Source organism: Plectropomus leopardus, chromosome 3 (genome assembly GCF_026936395.1).
Source record: "Plectropomus leopardus strain MGB_pleo_1.0 chromosome 3, ASM2693639v1, whole genome shotgun sequence".
Taxonomy (NCBI): Eukaryota; Metazoa; Chordata; class Actinopteri; order Perciformes; family Serranidae; genus Plectropomus; species Plectropomus leopardus.
Genome location: NC_142178.1, coordinates 4,562,726 through 4,582,038, shown reverse-complemented (window position 1 = coordinate 4,582,038; position 19,313 = coordinate 4,562,726). Strand labels below are relative to the sequence as shown.

General features: G+C 39.1%; 1 protein-coding gene across 1 annotated transcript in view; it reads right to left on the bottom strand.

The window, feature by feature from the left end:
* Positions 1-7,099: 7,099 nt before the first annotated feature.
* Positions 7,100-19,313, bottom strand: part of klhl5 (kelch-like family member 5) — a 47,716-nt gene continuing 35,502 nt past the window's right edge. The window contains exons 10-13 of the mRNA XM_042484941.2: positions 17,264-17,338; positions 16,748-16,885; positions 15,362-15,533; positions 7,100-10,950 (exon numbers count right to left, since the gene is read on the bottom strand). Of these exons, the coding sequence (XP_042340875.1) occupies positions 10,894-10,950; positions 15,362-15,533; positions 16,748-16,885; positions 17,264-17,338 (442 nt within the window). The 3' untranslated portion in view covers positions 7,100-10,893. The remainder of the gene's footprint in view (positions 10,951-15,361; positions 15,534-16,747; positions 16,886-17,263; positions 17,339-19,313) is intronic.

Sequence of the window (19,313 nt, the reverse complement as noted above, 5' to 3'; positions counted from 1 at the left end):
CTTTAACACTTGGTAATTTTCTAAAACATTAGCTATTTTAATTGTAGATTAAGCAATCTTAAAGTCAAAATAACAGTGTCGGTATCAAACACTCATACCGCTCTGCATGCAGAATGCACTTTTTTTTTTTTTTAAATCAGGCTATAAAAAATATTATATATTAATGTGATTTTCTAATTTCATTGAGTTTATTTATTTATTTATTTATTTCACAATCATCAGTCTTAATTACAAATATTCATTAATTTTCAGAATTTTAATCCTTTAAATGCCATTTTGTTGTCATGATGCCATCATGGTTTTAGATGGAAAAAGAAATAAAAAAATAAGAAACTGAAATGACAGAAAATGTTTTCAAGTCTCCCTGTATTTCCTTCCCTTATGCCTTTTTTCAACAACCTCACGTAAAGTGAGCCTTGAGGTATGATATTGTGTACATAATCTGTGAGTGTGTAACCAGCTGTGTTTGCTGAGGAGATATATATTATATATTATAGTGTCTCAGAGCTCCTGACAAGGTTCTAAACAATAAACAACTGCAATAAACCCAAAGAGCAGATCGTTAATAACAATACAGACATTTATTAGATGTTTTATGAGGTCCGACTCAGCAAATAGTGGAAGTGATCTTTTCTTTTTTTTTCAAAGCAACTTCAGTGAATATATGATCCCATCTGGTGTGTTGGTGCAAATGTAGCCTGTAAACATCCTGCAGGTTGCAATATGGCGATTTTTGAAAAATAGTAAATCTGTAGGAGGCACCCAGTGGCAGTTTCTCATTGCTAGTGATACAGTTTTAGCTTCTAGTGTGATAATTCCATTACATATTGTAGTGCTGTTTCTTTGTTCATACAGACAATCATGGCATGTCAAGCAGTAGGACAGTAACCAGATGTCTCCTGTTTGAGACTTTGTCTGCTGGTTACAGTAGACATGAGCTGCTCACTGTAAGTTAATCAAAATGTTATTTAACCCTCTGAAACCTGGAACGACATCACTTTTCTTGTGCTGCATTCAGACACAAGTATTTTAACCTCTGAACCTTGAGCTAATTGTCTTGATTTTCTATCCAAAACATGCACCAATCATGAGAACTCAGCTGTGTATTTTCCTTATTAAAAAAACCATTCTTTGCTCATCTTTAATCTTTAAAACTTTAAACATCATATACAGCAAGTTCCCTGCAACCTTTTAATATAAAGTCATGTGACAATTTAAAAATAAAAATAGCTACTTGAGGTTTCACAAAGTAAAAGTTCTGTCCATGCTGACAATTCATTTGCAATTTTAAATTAATTCATTATATCAGTGATCATTAAAATAAAATGCCAATACAGATAATTGGCAAAATGCCCAATACTGGCCCCAATAATCGGCCAGGGGAATAATCTGTTGAACCAAGTTGTCATGACTGATTCTATCCTGTCTCTTATCAGTTCTTTCCCCTTTTATTGTATTGTTGTACTTGATTTCATTTGTCACATTTTCATGTGCAAATTTATTTTAATGTCTTTTATTTATTTTTGAGTTATTTGTTATGTAAGCTGGTGTTTTTGTACTGTCAGTTTATCACTGTGTTGTTTGGATATTTTGATAGAAATTATAATAATAAAATATTCAAAAAACTTAAGTTTTGAATGCAAGAAGATGTGAGTACTTCTACACCTACATGGTATCTAAAACATAAATCCTGTGATTCCACCACAGATCCAGTAGATGGCAGTGGTGCAAAATGTTAGGACTTCATCATTCTCCTGTCACTGTGTTTCTAACATCTGCTCTGTCCCATCTAATCCTCTCTGTTGTCCTGTGAGTAATCACTGATGCCGTTTGAAAGAGAGGAAATACCATCTTCAGCTTCTCTGGCTCCGTACTGAGCAGGCTCACTGTACTTTCCCTCTGTTCATCTGAAATACATCAAGGTCAGCTGCTCCTTCTCTTGTGTGATTCCATTATTGATGAAAGGCAGAGGGAAACACTCTGGTGACACAGCACCTTCTGCGCTTCCTCATATACTGATGGAAAGGGTGACAGCTTATTTCTGTTGTAACCTGGGAGCGGGAACGAAATGCTGGCTGTGTGACACAAATATTCCTCACTGTGCTCCGGCATGCCGAAGCAGAGAGCACCCTGCTGACTCAGATCTCATTAAGATGCACTGAAGGGAGCAGCTGTATGATTTCCAAGCAAAATGGTAAAATTAGAGCAGAGAGAGAGGGTTGGGGGACGGGTGAAAAATGAATATTGTGAAATGTTTTTGTTTTTTTTTTTTATTGCCAGTGAGACAATAAACCCCAAGTGAGTGGAGTAGACTCACTGCTTTTGCAACCTAGGGTACATTTTTTAAATTGAAGCATTATGCAACCCAATAACAAAAAGGAAATTAAATCAGTATAATGCAGTACGTCTTGTAATCCTGTAATGAAACATGAGAAGTCTGTGATTTACTGAGTGTAATCAAATTCACTGTGTTGAGGTCAAAGCTCATGTTTTTGCAGCTGCAGAGAAAATTTGCTTCTTTTTGCAGTTAATTAATCTGCTCATTACATCAAGTCCCATGAGAAAAGACTTAGGATTCAACTGTGAAGGAGCCCTGTTGGGATTATACAAGTATGTGAAGGTATTAGAAAGTCCTACTTAAGTGTTAACTATCTTGCGGGACTCGACACTGCAGATTATGGCAGTACTGCAGGACACAACAGTTTCTGTAAATTTCTACTATGGGCTGCCTAATTCCCATTGGACTGCCGTCTATCCCTGCAGGACAGTCTCATTTTGCAGAAAACACTGAATCAGCATCTAAACTTTTATGCTTCACTAATTAAACGAGAAGTCAAGGTGCCACAGATGTACTTTGGTTAACTTTGAGAAGTTCTGTGCTGTGCCTATTTTTAAATAATTATCGCTGCACAAATTAGAAATTTCAGGCATTTGTTGATGTTCAAGGTCCATTTAGTATCTGCTCTGGAGCTTTCACTTTTCGCACAAAATCTCAGCAGACTGACTTTGAAGATGTTCACATTTTAACACCATCTGCTGAGGAAGATTATCTGATGTGATAAAAACTCTTAAAAACAGCTTAATTGACCTTGAGAACCACTATTTTCAGGTTCTAGACTAAAGTAATCAATCTCTATAATATCTTTATATTAATATTATTAGTATAATGTTTTATAAATATGAACTTAATGTGTTGAACACAATGTGATCATACACTTTGTTTCCGAAAAGGTCAGATCAAAACTAAGATTCAACAAACTTAACATCTGTACATCACAAAGTGAAAGTGTTGGTGGAGGAGGGCAAGTTTGCGTTAACACCATCAATGATAATAGACCCCTTAAAGCTGGGGTAGGCAGTTTTATTTTGGGTGTCATTTGGTGATATTCCCACAATGCACTTTGAGTACAGGAATTTAAGCGGGCTGGGAGAAAACTAGGCTTCTGCAGCTCCTCTTGACTCTGTTTTCAAACTTAAGAAAATCTAGTCTGTGACAGAAGCCAATCAAAGGTCATTTCAGAGAGAGGGCGTTCCTATTGGCTGTTCTAAAAATACAGATGTGTGTGCATGTCCCTTTGGTAAAAGTAGGAGGGAAGTAGGAAGTAGTGCACTAGAATAAACAAGTTAATAGCAACGGAGGTTCAAAATGCTCGGGCACATACATAGCACATCAAGCAGTTGGTATATGTCCTTCTCTTGTGGTGTCCTCTCAGATAGTCTTCACCATGCTTTGCTGTTCTGCACAGGGACGATCCAGGCGAGTGGAGAAGTCCTCTGAACACACTGAAACACAGATGAGGAAAACATTGTTGAATAATGCTAGCAGAAGTAGTCTTACACTCACCACAGATTACAACTACAAAGAATATGTCAGTTATCCTTTTCAAAAACTGCATTAGAACATTTTACCCAAACAAAGAGCTCAACATTGGGAAGCCTTGTACATGGTTTAATAAAATAAAAATAAACCATGGAAATAAATCAGGGAAAGGCTTGCAGGAGACAGGGAGCTGACACTCAGGATGAGGGTGCTGTCTCAGTGCAGGAGTCTCAAGCCTTCAATGAATCCTGTGTAGCTCTTAAGCTGAAACAGAGAGGGAGAAAAGGACAGGGGAGAGGGTCAGACATGCCTTTATAAGCCTGGGTGGGAAACTCCTTCGGGAGATGAGGCGTGTTTGTTCCCCAACTTCAGTTATGAAACTTTGTTAGTTGTGTTAAGTTTGCGCTTCTCATAGTGAATTACTCACTTGGAAATTAGCTTTTGCAGTGCTAACCTCAGCATTTGTCTATAGTGTTTCATATGATAGGCCTACAATTATTGATCCTTTTTTAATAATTTGTCTGACTCTGATCCTTTGTCAACCTGTCCTTCCCTGCGTCCAAGCTTTTTCCTTTGTTTAAAAAGGTCTAGGCTACTTCATGGTTCTATGCCGTCACACTACTGTGAATATAAGAGAGTGACTTTAGTACAAAGTGTAAACCACTGCATGTGAATGCATGAATTAGTCAGATCTGTGCTCCAGAGGAGAGCCTTCATCAGGCTGTGTAATATTGCCCTCTACTGGATTTATACGTGTATGAACTGCATTAAACTAGAGCCTTCTGCGTTGTTATAACCCGCTTCGAAATAGTTTCTCCAGCACCCAGTACTCTTATTTTAAGTTACCACTATACAATAACAAGATTACATATATAACAACATAATAAAATATAATATAATACAGTAGTGTAACAATGTCAGTGTTTGGAATAATTCCCCATTAAGCCTTGTAGTTTTATTTTTTAAATGACTTACCCTGTGATCTCATCCAGGTCTTTCAGCTTCCCTCCCTTTATCAACAATGGAAAATCAGCTGAGCTGAAACACAATATAGACAAATAGAGTCAACAGAATCACAAAAACACTGACCCTTAAATTTACATTTCTGTTTACAGTAATGTTTTTGACATTCTGTTTAGATGTCTCAAATATGCACTCTTAATCCACATCAATACTAATATATCACTAAATAGCACTCTGCTATCTTTAACAAAGCTGACATGTAGCTCACATTGAGCTGTAAAATAAATCACACAAGCCTTTTCTCCCCTTTAACTCCTTAATGTTAGATAAAATTATTTAAGAGCAGGACATTTTTAATTAACAGGCTGTTAGCGGCTAACGAAATGTGTTCAGTATATACAGTACAGTGTACTAACGTCAGCTCACTCTGTTAGCATGTCTGTTATTGCTTTGTAAATCTACTAATTTAGTGGCAGATAATCCAATATCATGCTTTAATGCACATGTTAATTTAGCTAAAATATGCTGATAATATCAAAAACCATTCTTTAGACGTCTTACCCTGTTAAAGCCCATCACAAATGGTCTTCTCTGCTGCAATTTAAATGCTTATTATTTCACATTCAGAAGCTGCCCCCCCCCGAATTAGGTTTATGGGCTTTTGTGTTTATTTTGTATAAACAAAACAGACAGTCACAAACCAGATCCCTCCCATCCCACATAATGTTTTTTTCTTGGTAAGAGGAAAACATTTGATACTTTTTCAGATGTCACTATAAAATTCAACTTTATTATATGACAGTAGCTACTCCAACTTTGTTGTAACTGCAGCAATTTTGTATATTAGAAGTGAACGTTGGTTTAGAGGACACTTAAAAGTATAGAGATATTTATCATGTATTGCAATAATAGCCTAAAGATATTGTAATATCATTTTAAAGACAGATCGCCCAGCCCTACTGTGTGTTTTCACACTGACCTCACAGACCAGGGCAGCTGTGGTGGTCTTCCCCACACCTGGAGGTCCCGACAGCAGAGCAGCTTTGTACCCTGATCCATCATCTGCCAAACACATCATCAAATAATTCAAATATAAATAAGCAGTTATAGGTGACTAGGTGACGGAATAAAAAATTCTAAAAATGAATAACAAACAATTTTATAAAGTGACACCCCCACAAAAAAAAGCATGAAATGACCTGAAAAAAATTCTAATAAAAGTAAAAATTATAAAAAAACACACCTACTTGTACAGTAATACTTACATATATACCTTAACACATACATTTTAAAAATCAGATAAACCTAATTCCTTGACTAGTTAAAAACAGTCATCATCCTCACATAAAGAAGTTTTAAGGTTGAAAAAAAATCTTGTTCCACACTGTTTGACAAACATGTATTCTTAATCATTTTGTTCCGGCTTTTTATTAAAGCTATGTTAATTTTGATTGACATATTAAAACCCCCAAATTCTGTGTCAATAAAAGAGATATCCTTAAAGTCTTCATTATTTAATATACACAATTACCTAAATTCAGCAAATAAAGCTGTGTGAGTTTGAACATTGTTTGCCTGCACAGCATAAATGTAGAATGAGTCGCTGAGGGGCTGCTGGGGTAATTAACCTGCCTGCTAAGTGCAGATGTGTAAATGTGTTCAGCACTGACAGATGTGCAGCTTACCTCAACATTTGGAGGTGAAACGTGGAGTCAGACAGTCCGGCACGTTCTGCCTCCTTCTCCTTCCTGTCAGGCGTAATGGACTCAGGTGCTCTTAAGGCTGAAAGACAAGGTCACCGGCGTCGTCCCTCAGCGCCACCGGAAGCCGTTTGTCAGAGCTGGTTATGATTAAAAGCTTCCCCTGCAATAAATAACAAAGTGAATCAGTTGGCTACTGGCTGCTGTCCCAGGGGTTAAAGTATCTGTAAATTGTGAGCATTCCTCTTCCTGATACGCTTGTTTCACCCAACCTGCTGCTGTGTCTGTGGCTGCAGCTTTTAAAGTTAGAGCATCCATACTTAAAAGTAATGAGTCAAATTAACCTCCAGGCCTAGAAATTTAGAGCAGAAAAACCTGCATTAAAAGCACAGAAACCTTTGAACTGCAAATCCATCTCTGGGGCTGCTCTGATGGGGGTGCTGTAAGGGGTAAGAGCCACATATAAAGACACAAATTTACACCATAATGGCATTTATAGTGCGACAAATGGAAACCGCAAAAAACATCTGGAACATAAACATGATTTAGCCGTTACTGTTGAAGTGTTTTTATATTTTACACCTGGAAAGAAAAAAAAAACCAATAGAAACATCTGTTAAATCATATCTTGAGTTTAATGTATAAAAGACCAATAACAGCATGTTACAGCAGCATATATTGTACATACATCATTTCTATTGTAAAAGAGGAGGTGCAATATTCTGGTACAAAAAGAGATGAGCAGCTGTACCATTTCTCAACAATTTTATTACCTCTTCATCTCAATTCATGGTACAAAAAGAAACGCACAATAACACCATAGATTTAGTGTGTCATATACAGCATAATGCAATACATACAGATTTTATTTATGTACATAATATACAGGAGATACACAGTTTGATTTGGAATGTCTGTCGTTATTTTTAACCTCTGACTGAAATCAAACTCTCCGACTACCTCGACATGGTGGAGGTGACACACTTCTGCTGCTCTGATCTAAAGAGAATTACTCTCTAAATAAACAGTGGGCAGGTTTGAAGGGGAAGAAAATAGAATAATGCAGCAGTGCATTAGACTTGAATAAACATTAGCTCGGCTGCGGGGAATCACTAGCCCGCACCAGCTCGGCTTTTTAGATGTCATGCCGGCAAATCTGGGAGGCTTTTCAATCTTCAGCGGCTCCTGGGGCACTTGGCTTTCAGCTGTGTGGTTAAGTGTGTCTTTGCACATGTGTGTGTTTGTGATGCGTCTGTGTGTGTTTGAGGAGTGCATCCTGGGGGCTACATTAGCTCTAGATCTGTCAGTTCAGACAGGATGCCTGCTTTGCCTCTCACTGTCAGGAGGTCTGTACACTTAAAACACGCAAACACGCAAACACACAAACACACACACACACACACACAGGGGGAAATACACGATTAAGTTTACAGCACAAAATGATGGTGGTGTGTGTCAGTATTGAACCTACAGTCAGCATCTTTGTTTCTTGACATGCAGGTTTACTCAAACAAGCCCCCAAATACGTAGACATGAGGTTGTTTCACAGGATTCATTTCCAGCTAATGTCTCATACTTTGTCTGCGGTGACATCAAATCTAATAACGCTTTGAACTCAACATCAAACAAAACGTCGGCACAGGCTGAATCAACGTTATTAAATTCATGGTCTCATTATATGATCTGTTGTTCATTTTGTCTGGGTTTTCAATTCTGCTGTAAAACGTAGCGGTGCATGTATTTTTGTGTGTGTGTGTGAGTGTGTGTGTGTGAGCAGTGATGAAATGGGAAAATGGGGTTGAAGAGAAAGCAGCAGGGAATTGGAGATGTGGAGAGGAGAAGGGGGAAGATTCTCATTTGAGATAAAAATATAGACCTTACAATCTCTGAACACACACACACACACACACACACACACACACACACACACACACACACACACACACACACACGAAAAAGCAGGATAAAGGGAGGTCAGACATATCGTTGACACTGTATTAAACCAAGCCTGTAAGTAGCTGACCCTGTGCGCTGTGGGAAAATGAAAGCAAAATTTCCCTACAGGGATCAACAAAGGGCCACGGTTACTGTTAATGTTATTACTGAGGTTATAAACCCAGTAACAGCGCTTAATGGATCTCAATTATCTGAACAAAGACAGAATGACAAAGTGAACAAACTAGGTCCAAACCCAGTATATGGCTGGACCGTGGATGAAATGGTAGAGGGTTGTTACTTATGCTGTGCTCACATTACGAGTGACAGAGCAACAGGCTACAATTAATTTTCAATAAAAGCCAGTGACATGAAGCTACAAACTGACACCCAACACTTGGGTTACTCCCGCTACAAACAAAACTTGAACTGGCCCTAACTTTTGTCAGCACTCCAATGTTGAGGTGAAGTGTAAGTCAATCATATGTTTTTGTTTCAAGCTGTGGTGTTGTGTTATGCAAGAGGGTGACGAAATGTGATGTTTAAATGTTAAAACGGGCTCAGACACAGATTATGAGAAGAGATATGTTTATGACCAAACTTAAGATGACGTGAGGTGCTCTGTGTAAACAGACACACACAAGCCTGTGACCACATCACTATGTTAATGAACGCTTGAGCAACGCTTCCAAGGTGACTCAGCAATAATGTAGGCTAGCTGGTTACACTGTTGCGTTGTTGCTTTTAATGTGAAAACAGCATAATGTCCAATGTCCAATGTCTACTTTCCACCTTCTCCTCATGACGATGGCTCCACCTATTCTTACATTTTAACATGCAATATTTAATAACGTTACTCATAAATTTTAAGGTTTGTTCATCAATCATACTGACGAGGTAATCCTCTTTCCTCTGTCCAAAACTACAATTTTAACCACAGCTGGCTTGTTACCTAGCTAGCTTTCTAATTCCACCATGCGTTTATGCTAATGCCACAGTGGTTACAGAAAATGAGCTACACAAAGGTGTCACTCATCTGGTGATAGCAATGTGCTTTCCTACACTGTGACAAAACTGTGTGGATGAAGACTTATTTTACTCATTTAGTGGCTGGCTAGGTAGCTAGCTTGCTAATTCCACTCTGCTTTTATACTACCGTTAACTACTGTGGTTACAGAAAATTCACCAGACTAAATTTTCATTTCTCTGACAATATGTGCTTTCCTACACTGTATAAGAATGTATGAATGAAGATTTAAGTTTATTAAACTTTACTTATGTAGCAGCTAGCAGGCTAGTTTGCTAATTCCACCATGCTATCATGCTACACTGGCTACAGAAAATAAGAAATACAGAATAATAACACAGGACTGTCAGCGCCTATTCATTTCAAAAGGCCAACTGACGATAAAGAAACGGCAACACTTGCATCATCACTCACTCCAACCAATGGTGTAACTTTATCACTCACTCACTCACGCACAGATGGACTTTCGTTGTATGGGGCTGACCTTGCATAACGCAGTACAGCCAAAAAGAAAAAAGAAAAAAAAAGAAAAGAAAAAGTTGGATAATTTGCTGTAGTTTGTAAAAAAAAAAAAAAAAAAAAAAAAAAGCTACAAACTGCACATCACAGTATACCGTGTGCTTCAGATGTGAGCTGATGCAACATGGAAGACATACACACAGAAATATTAGATAAAAGCATGATGGTATGTTTTTGACTGCAAAGAATAAAGAGTGTCACAGTTTCTTACAGTATGGCTGTTCATAAGGTTGTGCTGATTATGTCAAAAGTCTTTCTTTCATCTGTCAGTGGGCGAAAAAGGGAAAGAAAGACGAGGGGAGCATCTTGCCAACTGCAGCACAAAATAATAGGGAATATTTTAAAATAGCATCAATACACGCCATCAGATATTGTTAGGAGAGAAATGATGAGGCACCTCAACAGTTCTGACAATCTCCCTCGGTCTCTTTCACCTTTTGTCAGCAGAAATAGAAGCTGAAAGCAACCATGTAGATTTATGTGTGTGTGTGTGTGTGTGCGTGTGTGTGTGCCACCTTGTCAACGGAACAAAATAATAGAAAAGGAAAAAAAAAAGCTGTGAGACAGGTGTTCTGTCATGCTCAGATAAACACTGCAGATTTGTCTTCATCATGGATGTAGGTTCACTTCTGTATCAGAAGTTATCAGGATCTTGAAATCCAAAAACTTTATCAGAAATCCGACACATTATTGAACGCTACATTAACCGTAAACATTAAAATGAAGGATAGGCAGTCGCTAAATCTGACTTTGCCATAGTGTAAACCCCGAATTTGTTCCATCATCATCAGTCTCACACTTTCTGGCGTCTTTTACGTGCTGGCAGGCAGATGGGTTTCTTGCTGTGACTTCCGTGACAAAGTGGTGACAGAGAGGAGGCTTGCTGTCGGAGCCACATCATGCACAGTCATCACTGAATGTTTGTGTTTTCACAGTCTGACGGCCACCACACATGCTCCAGCCCTGCCCAGACACAGAGGGGCGACCTGCAAAGACCAAAAAAAAGCACAGGAGTCACAGCTGGACTCTAAAAAGGTGCAGCGATAGATTTACCTGTTACTAATCTAGCCTCTTATACACGCAACCAGCGTGTTTAAAAGTCCTTAAAGCGGCCTTGATCAATATTTTATAATAATGGCTGAAATTTCTATGTGTAAGCTTTTTTTAAAATTTTTTTTAAAGATTATTTTTTTGGGCTTTTATTGCCTTTACTTGACAGGACAGTGTGAGCGTGAAAGGGGAAACATGCAGCATAGGGCAGAGGCCTGACTCGAACCTGCGGCCACTGCGTCGAGGACACAGCCTCTGTACATGGGGTGCCGCTGTATCCACTGAGCCACCAGGCGCCCTGCCATGTGCAATATTTAACAGGTGAACTTTGCAGCTCTCTTAAGCAGGGTACTCCCATGGTTCTCAAATTTAAATTCAAGATTTTTTAAGACTTTTTTTTAATAACACCTAGAATGAAATGCCAACTGCAAGGCCATACTGGCAAAAATGTGAAGGATATAAAGCAAAATCAGAGTCGATTCTTGGCTCTAGAAATGATTTGCCATATACTTGAATTTAATAAAACATTTTAGCGAAAACAACTGATTTATATGTGGTTTATATAACTTAATGGTGAGTCTGTGCTCTAATAAAAGAATAACATTAATAAAAAGATATTAATTTGTTGGATTAAGAGTCACAACCCTTCTCAATGGCCTCACACAGCGCCTTTTGGTCACTACAAAAGCTCCTATTTGAAGTGAAGCTAAGTAAGTGTGAAAGCGTAACCAAAATATTAAACACAATGACTTTACGAAGTGTGTGACTAGAATTAAATTATAAAGCTTTGTATTTGTCACATTAAAGAATCCCAACCCTGCTAAATGGCCTCACATTGTGTCTTTTGGTCACAAAAGTTCCCTTTTGAACAGATGCTGACTCAATAAAAAGTAACAGATGTAGCATGAAGTAGATTAGGATCAGAAAGTGCAGCAATCAGCTCTTGTGTTTCAGTGGTTGTCACTAGAATCAGCTTTACAGAGCGTCTTTACAAGGTTCAACATTTACTTCTCTGGCCTGCAACTTTCATTTTTTTGGTTCAGTCTCACTGCTCTCATAGTTTTGTTTTCTGCCACAGCAGGCAGCTGTTTTCAGTGGAAAAATCTTTGAAAAGCCACTGTACACTACCTGCTCTGCAGCAAACAACTGACAGACTAGAGCTTGGATTCTTTGCGTGAACAGAATTTGGCCTGAACTGACCAGGGTAATTTCTCAAAAGTCCCCCAGGCTTGAATCACTCCAATTTCCCCCCTTTTTTTATTAATGCCAACCTTATAGCCTGTATAGTGTCATGAATAATGTATGGGCTGTGTTGCCATCAACTCGTCCTGACTCATGCCTCTCATTAACGAGGAGAAATATCAGTGAGGATTTTTTCCACTTGTAGTGGTGAAGTTGTATTTTGTGACGCTGGAAGATGTTTAGTGCATCCACTGACATGAGAGGAGCTTTAGACACATATTTCTAGACAGTTGGAGCATTAAATGACTTTAAATAAAATGCTTCCCGTACCCTGTATCCAATGTCTAGAGGTTTTAATCAATATTGTGACTCTGACATTGCTTATAAAAACAAATGGCTGTTAACAAGCAGAACACGGATACAAGTTACCTACATCAAGAATAGTATGCAGTAGTTCAAGAGGTTTTTGAGTAATGACATCAAAACCAAAAATCACAGAGACTTAAAAACTCAAATCTGGGAAAACTGCCAATGAGAGACAGCTTCCATAAATAAAGATTTGTTAGGGTGAACTCATTTTAGTGGTACATAGAGAAATTGTCTTGTGTGTTTTGTGTCAACTGATCAGCTGGTTTTTTTTGGCCTTTAAAAGTAACGAATATAAGCCAATAGCGATCAGCGGCCAATCAATCGGAGCACCTTTATCTGGGGGTGTTTAATTCATAATCCTTGCTTGTCTCTGGCTGCCTAAAGTAGAGATAGTGAGTTAATCGCGTATTTTGCATAGCAGTGGAGCTGCTTAATGCCTAAAAGGGGAAACACTGAATGTTATACAATCCCTATTTAATATGTATATGGCATTTGACAGTTTTGGGCTTTACTGAACTTGCGGAAAAAGCACATGTCGGAGATTGTGTCACAAATGTCTGTTAATGCACTGAGAAGACTTTTGCTTAAAATAAATGGTTTGATATCATTAACAAAATTTTGTTTTACTGTGGAAATTCACATTTTTAATTAGGCGTGGACCCAAAACTGCTGCCATGGTTCAGGCTCAGGCCAAGCTTGGACAGGCTCAGGCCTGATTTTTCAGGGCCACAGTTTGGGACAAGCTGTTGAACACAGTGAAACATTTGTCAGAACCTGATATTCCCATCAGGATTTGGTGGAGACCAAAAACAGAGTGAATAATGGACTTACATTCATTCGGTGGTCAAAAACACGACTCCAAATGAATGATATTGTTGCTCTGCATCTGCCTGATGCTCTAAATGAGCAACTGTTTGCTAACAAGTTTGCCATTTTAGGTTAAAAAGGTGATGTGTCAGTAGCCACACAGAGATGGCGCTACTGGGACGCAACAAAGTCCCCCCTTTACTCCACTCCTGCATTTTTACACAGAGCCAAACAATGGCGGCATCACTACGCTCCAGTGTGTGATTATACACTGCATCACGATATCCTGCAATCAAAAGGGGCATGACAGGTGTGACATTTAACACATGAGCATCTGCCTCTGACAAATAATGTATGCGTCAGCATTGCTTTCTAAACAATAACAAAGGCATAGCATGTCAATCATAATCATTTACCATGTGTTATATGACAGCTGATCTCGTTCTTAGCTCATACAGTAAGGGGCTCCTGAATCTAATTGTTTTCCCAGTTCGTGGACATTTACAGCTGCTTTCTTCTTCTTTGTATTAGCCTCTATGCTAAAAGTTGCTTTTTAAATCTCCTGCGGTGGGTCACACACATTAACACGTTGTCAATCGTCACACTTGTGCCGCCCATGGTCACGTCTTTGCGACTTTATGCTTTACACAGACCTTGTTACAGAACTGTTACTACCTCTGTTCCCTGCTCAGAGGCGAGACCATATCTTATATACAGAGTAGCGAAATGACGATATTCCTCCCTTGAACAGGCAGTGTAAATGCAGCTAGTGTTGTGTTTGCAGCTCCTTTATGCCACCCCAAATGGGTCAAAATTTGTTAATGCAGGTTAACATCTACATTTCTTGGACCACTGGCCAACTCCACCTGCTGATAAACATCATGTGATATGCCGGAAAGCTCCAGAACAACTACTAAATGGACCTGGAGGTGAGAGTGTTTTCCAAATGTTTCCAAGGTAAAGAATAGAATGAATTTTAAAACTCAGTTAACTTGAAGGGAATGCATTTTTATGTTACTGTAGGATATTTTCAACACTGATATTTGGTGTCTAAGCTCTGACCTCATCACTCCCCACAAAGACGCACCGAGTTCAGCACAGCAGGAGGCGGGGAGTGACGATAATCCTTTGGCTCTGAGGGAAGCTTTGTATCTTTTGTAGTTGTCTAGTCCTGTTAGTTCTTGTAGCCACTGCTTCTGCACTGATAGTCAAAGCTGTCTGTCAGTCTCCTCATTTGAAAAACATGAACTAACCACCCATCTTATCGGTCTTAGAAGCAAAACGATTGACAGATTTGTGCTAAAATGAGCAGGAGAAGTGGTGCTACTAGGACAGGACAGATGTGGTTTGGTTTGTTTTTAGTTTCTGACAGTGAACAGAGGACACATTTAACGTCCTCAACATGTCCCCTCACATCTCAGTTAGTCCTCATCCCTTAGTGTTGGTTTCAGCATTTTCATCTGTATCCGCCCATCTACACCCCTCTTGTTCCCAGCATGGTGCATGTCTCGAAAATAGCAGATTTCCAGCGACTTTGGTCGCAAATCCTCTGAGGCTATGCAGGAGATGAGGTATAAACTGAAGTGTGATAGACTTGTGCTGAGTGAGATCGTTCAACTTTGAAAGAAAAAAAAAATAGTCCCCTCTTTTTCTCCTTCTGCTGCAGTGGCAAGGACAATATTAGCATGAGGAAAACACACATTTACATAACAATGAAAACATGCCAAGATACATAAGGGGGGAGCACGGAGAAGGTCAAACTGTGACTGTGTGTGTTTATATAACAACTTTACTGGTGTACATCATGATTTATTACTTGTTTTCACTGAAATACAGTCAATGTGTCGAGGTAAATACAAGCAAGTGGATACATAGAAATCTGCTGGGTATGTGTATGTATGAGAACAGAGCTCATTACATTGTATGGACTCTTTCCTCCCTAACAAAAATAAACAGCATTTACATGTATGTGTGTGTTTAGGTGTGTACCTGTGTCCACTCGTTTGTCTGAGGGTCGTAGGCTTCTACAGTATTGAGATACACCTGCCCATCATAACCGCCCACAGCATAGAGACGGTCGCCAAGGAGACAAACACCAACAGCATCTCTGCTGATGCTCATGGGGGCAACTGCAGTCCACACATCTGTCTGAGGGTCATACCTGTACACAATCACCACACACACAACATACAGAGTGAGAAATTACATTAAAATACCTGTTTTTTATGGCCATGGCCAACATTTTTGGAAATCAGCTATTTACCTCTTGTCCAAGAGTTAGGTGACAGAATTGATGAATGGCAACAGGTGATTAGCTTAGTTTTGCATAAAGACTGGAAGCAGGGGGGAAACAGCTAGCCTGGCTTTTAAAAAATGCACAATCGGCATCTGTTAAAGCTCATTGAGTAACATGTTGTATTTCGCATAAACCATACACAAACGGAAATTAACAGATGGATAAAATAATTACTTCACAAAACTCACCCTAAAACCATAAAATACAAAATTGTGAATAAGAAATGTTTGCATCTTAGTTAAACAAATGAGATACAATGTGTTAGATTACCTGCCATGTAGAGGTGAACTTAACATGTTTTTAACTTTGAGCAGAGCAAGGCTAACAGTTTCCCTGCTTCCAGTATTGGAAGAACAGTTACGAACAGAACGGACCAATTTTTCTATAAAGAATTGGGGTGGGTGGGTGGCTAAAATCATCAGTAACAATATATATAATATTATATCATTATAGTATACTATATTATAGCAGTACATATCATGATACAGTAACTACTCTGTAAATTCAAGTAAGATATGATTTAAAATAACCATAACCTTTGTTAATGTATCTGCCTTTTTCAATATAGATGGTGTTTTTTTCCCCCCTTTATTTTCTCTATTTTAATTATTTTCAAATTTTATTGTTATTGTTTTTTTGTGTGTCTTTTTTTAAATCTAAGATGTCTTTGAGAATGTGGAGAGCACTGTGCTGTTAAGTTAAAAAAAATCTATTAATAAAAACAACAAAAATTCTTTCAAAAACAAAACTTTAAGGATCCCGAGAACAATAATAATAATAATGCGAAAAGTGAAAATCTAGCCCTGATTTGCTACATAGTCTATTCTGAATACCTCCTGCAGTAAAAACGGTATTGCAAAATCTCTACCAACCCTTCTAAAATAAAAAGCTAAATTATTATAGATGCTATCGTCTAATCAATCAAATTTCATACGTGCTGATTTATTACCTAAAAGACATTGAATACAATCTAAATCACCTTAAAAAGACAGCAAAAAAAGGTATGCATTTACATCCCACATTAAATTGAGAATTTTACATTTCATGCACACGCACGCACCCAGTACATAAAGACCCACCTCTCCACACAGTCACTTAGTCGAGATGCGAGGGATGAGGCCGGAGCATCATGACCTCCGATGGCGTACAGGAAGCCATGCCATGTGGCCACACCCACACCTCCACGCCTTTTCGCCATTGGAGCACAACCACTCCACCTGTAGATGGAGGATGTAAACATCAGGAAGAAAAAAAAAGAACACTTTTACACTGTCTCCAACGCTGAGCACAACCTTACAAATGTGCCAAGTGGAAATCTTCCAAAATCTGCACCGTTTTTTTAAAGATTCTTTTCAGGGGACCAATAAGGCCCTTGTCTCTGCCATTCCAGTGGAGACCATAATGACTGTACCTGGTAAACAGAAGCCGTTTAAATGTGGTCTATTCTAACATCCTGAGAGGGTAAGCTGTCTCCTTTGATCTGTGGGTAAATAACCTTAAAGGCACAGAGGCGCTTTACTAGAAAGTGCAGCAGACAGGAAATAAATCAGGAGACGGCAATTAATTCTGGTCAAACGAAGTCCCTTGTCACTGACCTGTTGGTGTGGGGGTCGAAACACTCCACTGAACGCAGGCAGGATGAGCCGTCACGACCTCCTACTGCATACAACCTGAAGGAGACACAAGATCATGTTAACCCTCTGGAACACACACACACACACACACAAAACACTTGCCACACAAACACTGCAGACATTTCCGGACTCTGGAAGTCCCTCTTCAATTTAGTGACACTGAAACAGATGGTACGAGTGTGTATTGTGTGAGCTTTTCAGGATTTGGGGACAAAGTGAGGTGAGCAGAATCAATCAGCCAAAACTCTTGTGGGCATCACACCCCGAGCAGTCACTCTGTGTGTGTGTGCGTGTGTGCGTGTGTGTGCGTGCGCGTGTGTCTATAGGCACATAACTATGGCTGTGGAGTTGGGAGGACGAAGAAAAAAGTGCATTAGAACCAGTCAAGCAAGTAATGAGCTCCATCAGGCAAAGAGCCCAGAGAATACACAACACATACAGTACATACACAATCACAAATGCATGCAGCCCCACACACACACACACACACACACACACACACACACACACACACACACACACACACACACACACACACACACACGACTGCTGGGCATGCTTAGCACAAATCAGTTGTTTCTGTATTAATTAGCATCTAAAAAGCCTTCCTCTGTAGCGTCTCTACGAGGCACTGAATAATAACAACAACAGCGCATTATTGCATTTCTAACGTCTGCTGTTGGCTGCAGGAGAACTCTCAGGCAACTGAGGAGATTCAATTCCTAAACTTATCAAATCACACTATTAATATGTGCATTCGTGCACGAGGGACTGTGTGGACTTATGCTGTGTGACTCTTAAGTATCGTCACCTCGTTCCATTACTGTTTGATGTAGCAGAGAATGGTGCAGGAATGCATGGCAGTTATTACATATATTATATATATAACCTCATCTCCGTTACCTTCATCTCCCAAACAGCGGAGTGTAAAGCTCTTAGTATTTTCTCGTTCTACAGTCACAGTCATATTATTTCTCCCCAAGAACATAAAAGAGCTTGGGTGCTTTCTGCAGGACCAAAGCAGTTTGGTGCTGTCTAAACCATGAGCACTAGATTTTGCTTATTAACTGACTATTTCCATGGCATACAGAGGCCAGGCTCCACATGTATAAGTCACCTTCTATAGCTCCATACTGTCAGCCAGGCGAGAACCATAGGGTGAGGGCTATGCTTCATCGTTCCTATATCATCAGTAATAGCTGTATGAGAACAGTGCAAAGCTGCAGCAATAAGCTAGCCTGTGGGATACACACATAACAGGTACGCACGGACGGACCAGTTTACCACAACAAATACGAGTGGTAACCTCTGGGGTGGAAAAATGATGCCAGTGTGATGGTGCCAAATATTGTGGTTCCTCGAGTGGCCACTTGAGGCTGGCTCCGAAAGCGAGTCAGTCCACATAGACCCCCATCTTAAAATGCCCAACTTTACAGCAGAAATAAACATGTTTCCATAGTGATCCAGAAAAAAATCATAACAAAAATCACAGGAATATAATTTTATATCACTTAAAATGTTATTAAGACTTAAAGTTATGCATAGTTAAGAGTGGGGCCACTTTGAGTGACAAGTGGGTGCTGTCTGTTTACAAGTTGCTACCACAGCAACAAAATTGGTTAAGTGACGGTATCATGGCGTAACCCCAGAATATAGCCATAGCTGTCCCTATTTTAGTGTGTTTGCAGTTCAGGAAAGTTAATCTTAACATTTTGGTTGTTGAAAAAGGCTTGTTCAGTGTTTGATTGTACTTAAAGACCCTCTAAAGAGTCAGATATTCAGTTTTTATGGTGAGCAGATTTTGATTTAATGGAAAATTAGCACTAGCAATATCTCATTTAAGAATAGCTATGAAATCAGTGTGCTTATCAAATTAGCAGCTAATGTTAGGGTTAGCTCGACCTTCTTGTCCAAATATGGTGACTACCATAAAATAAATAAATAAATAAATAAAATAAAAATTGAAGATGGCGATCGCCAATATACCAAACTATAGGCTTAAAGTGGGACT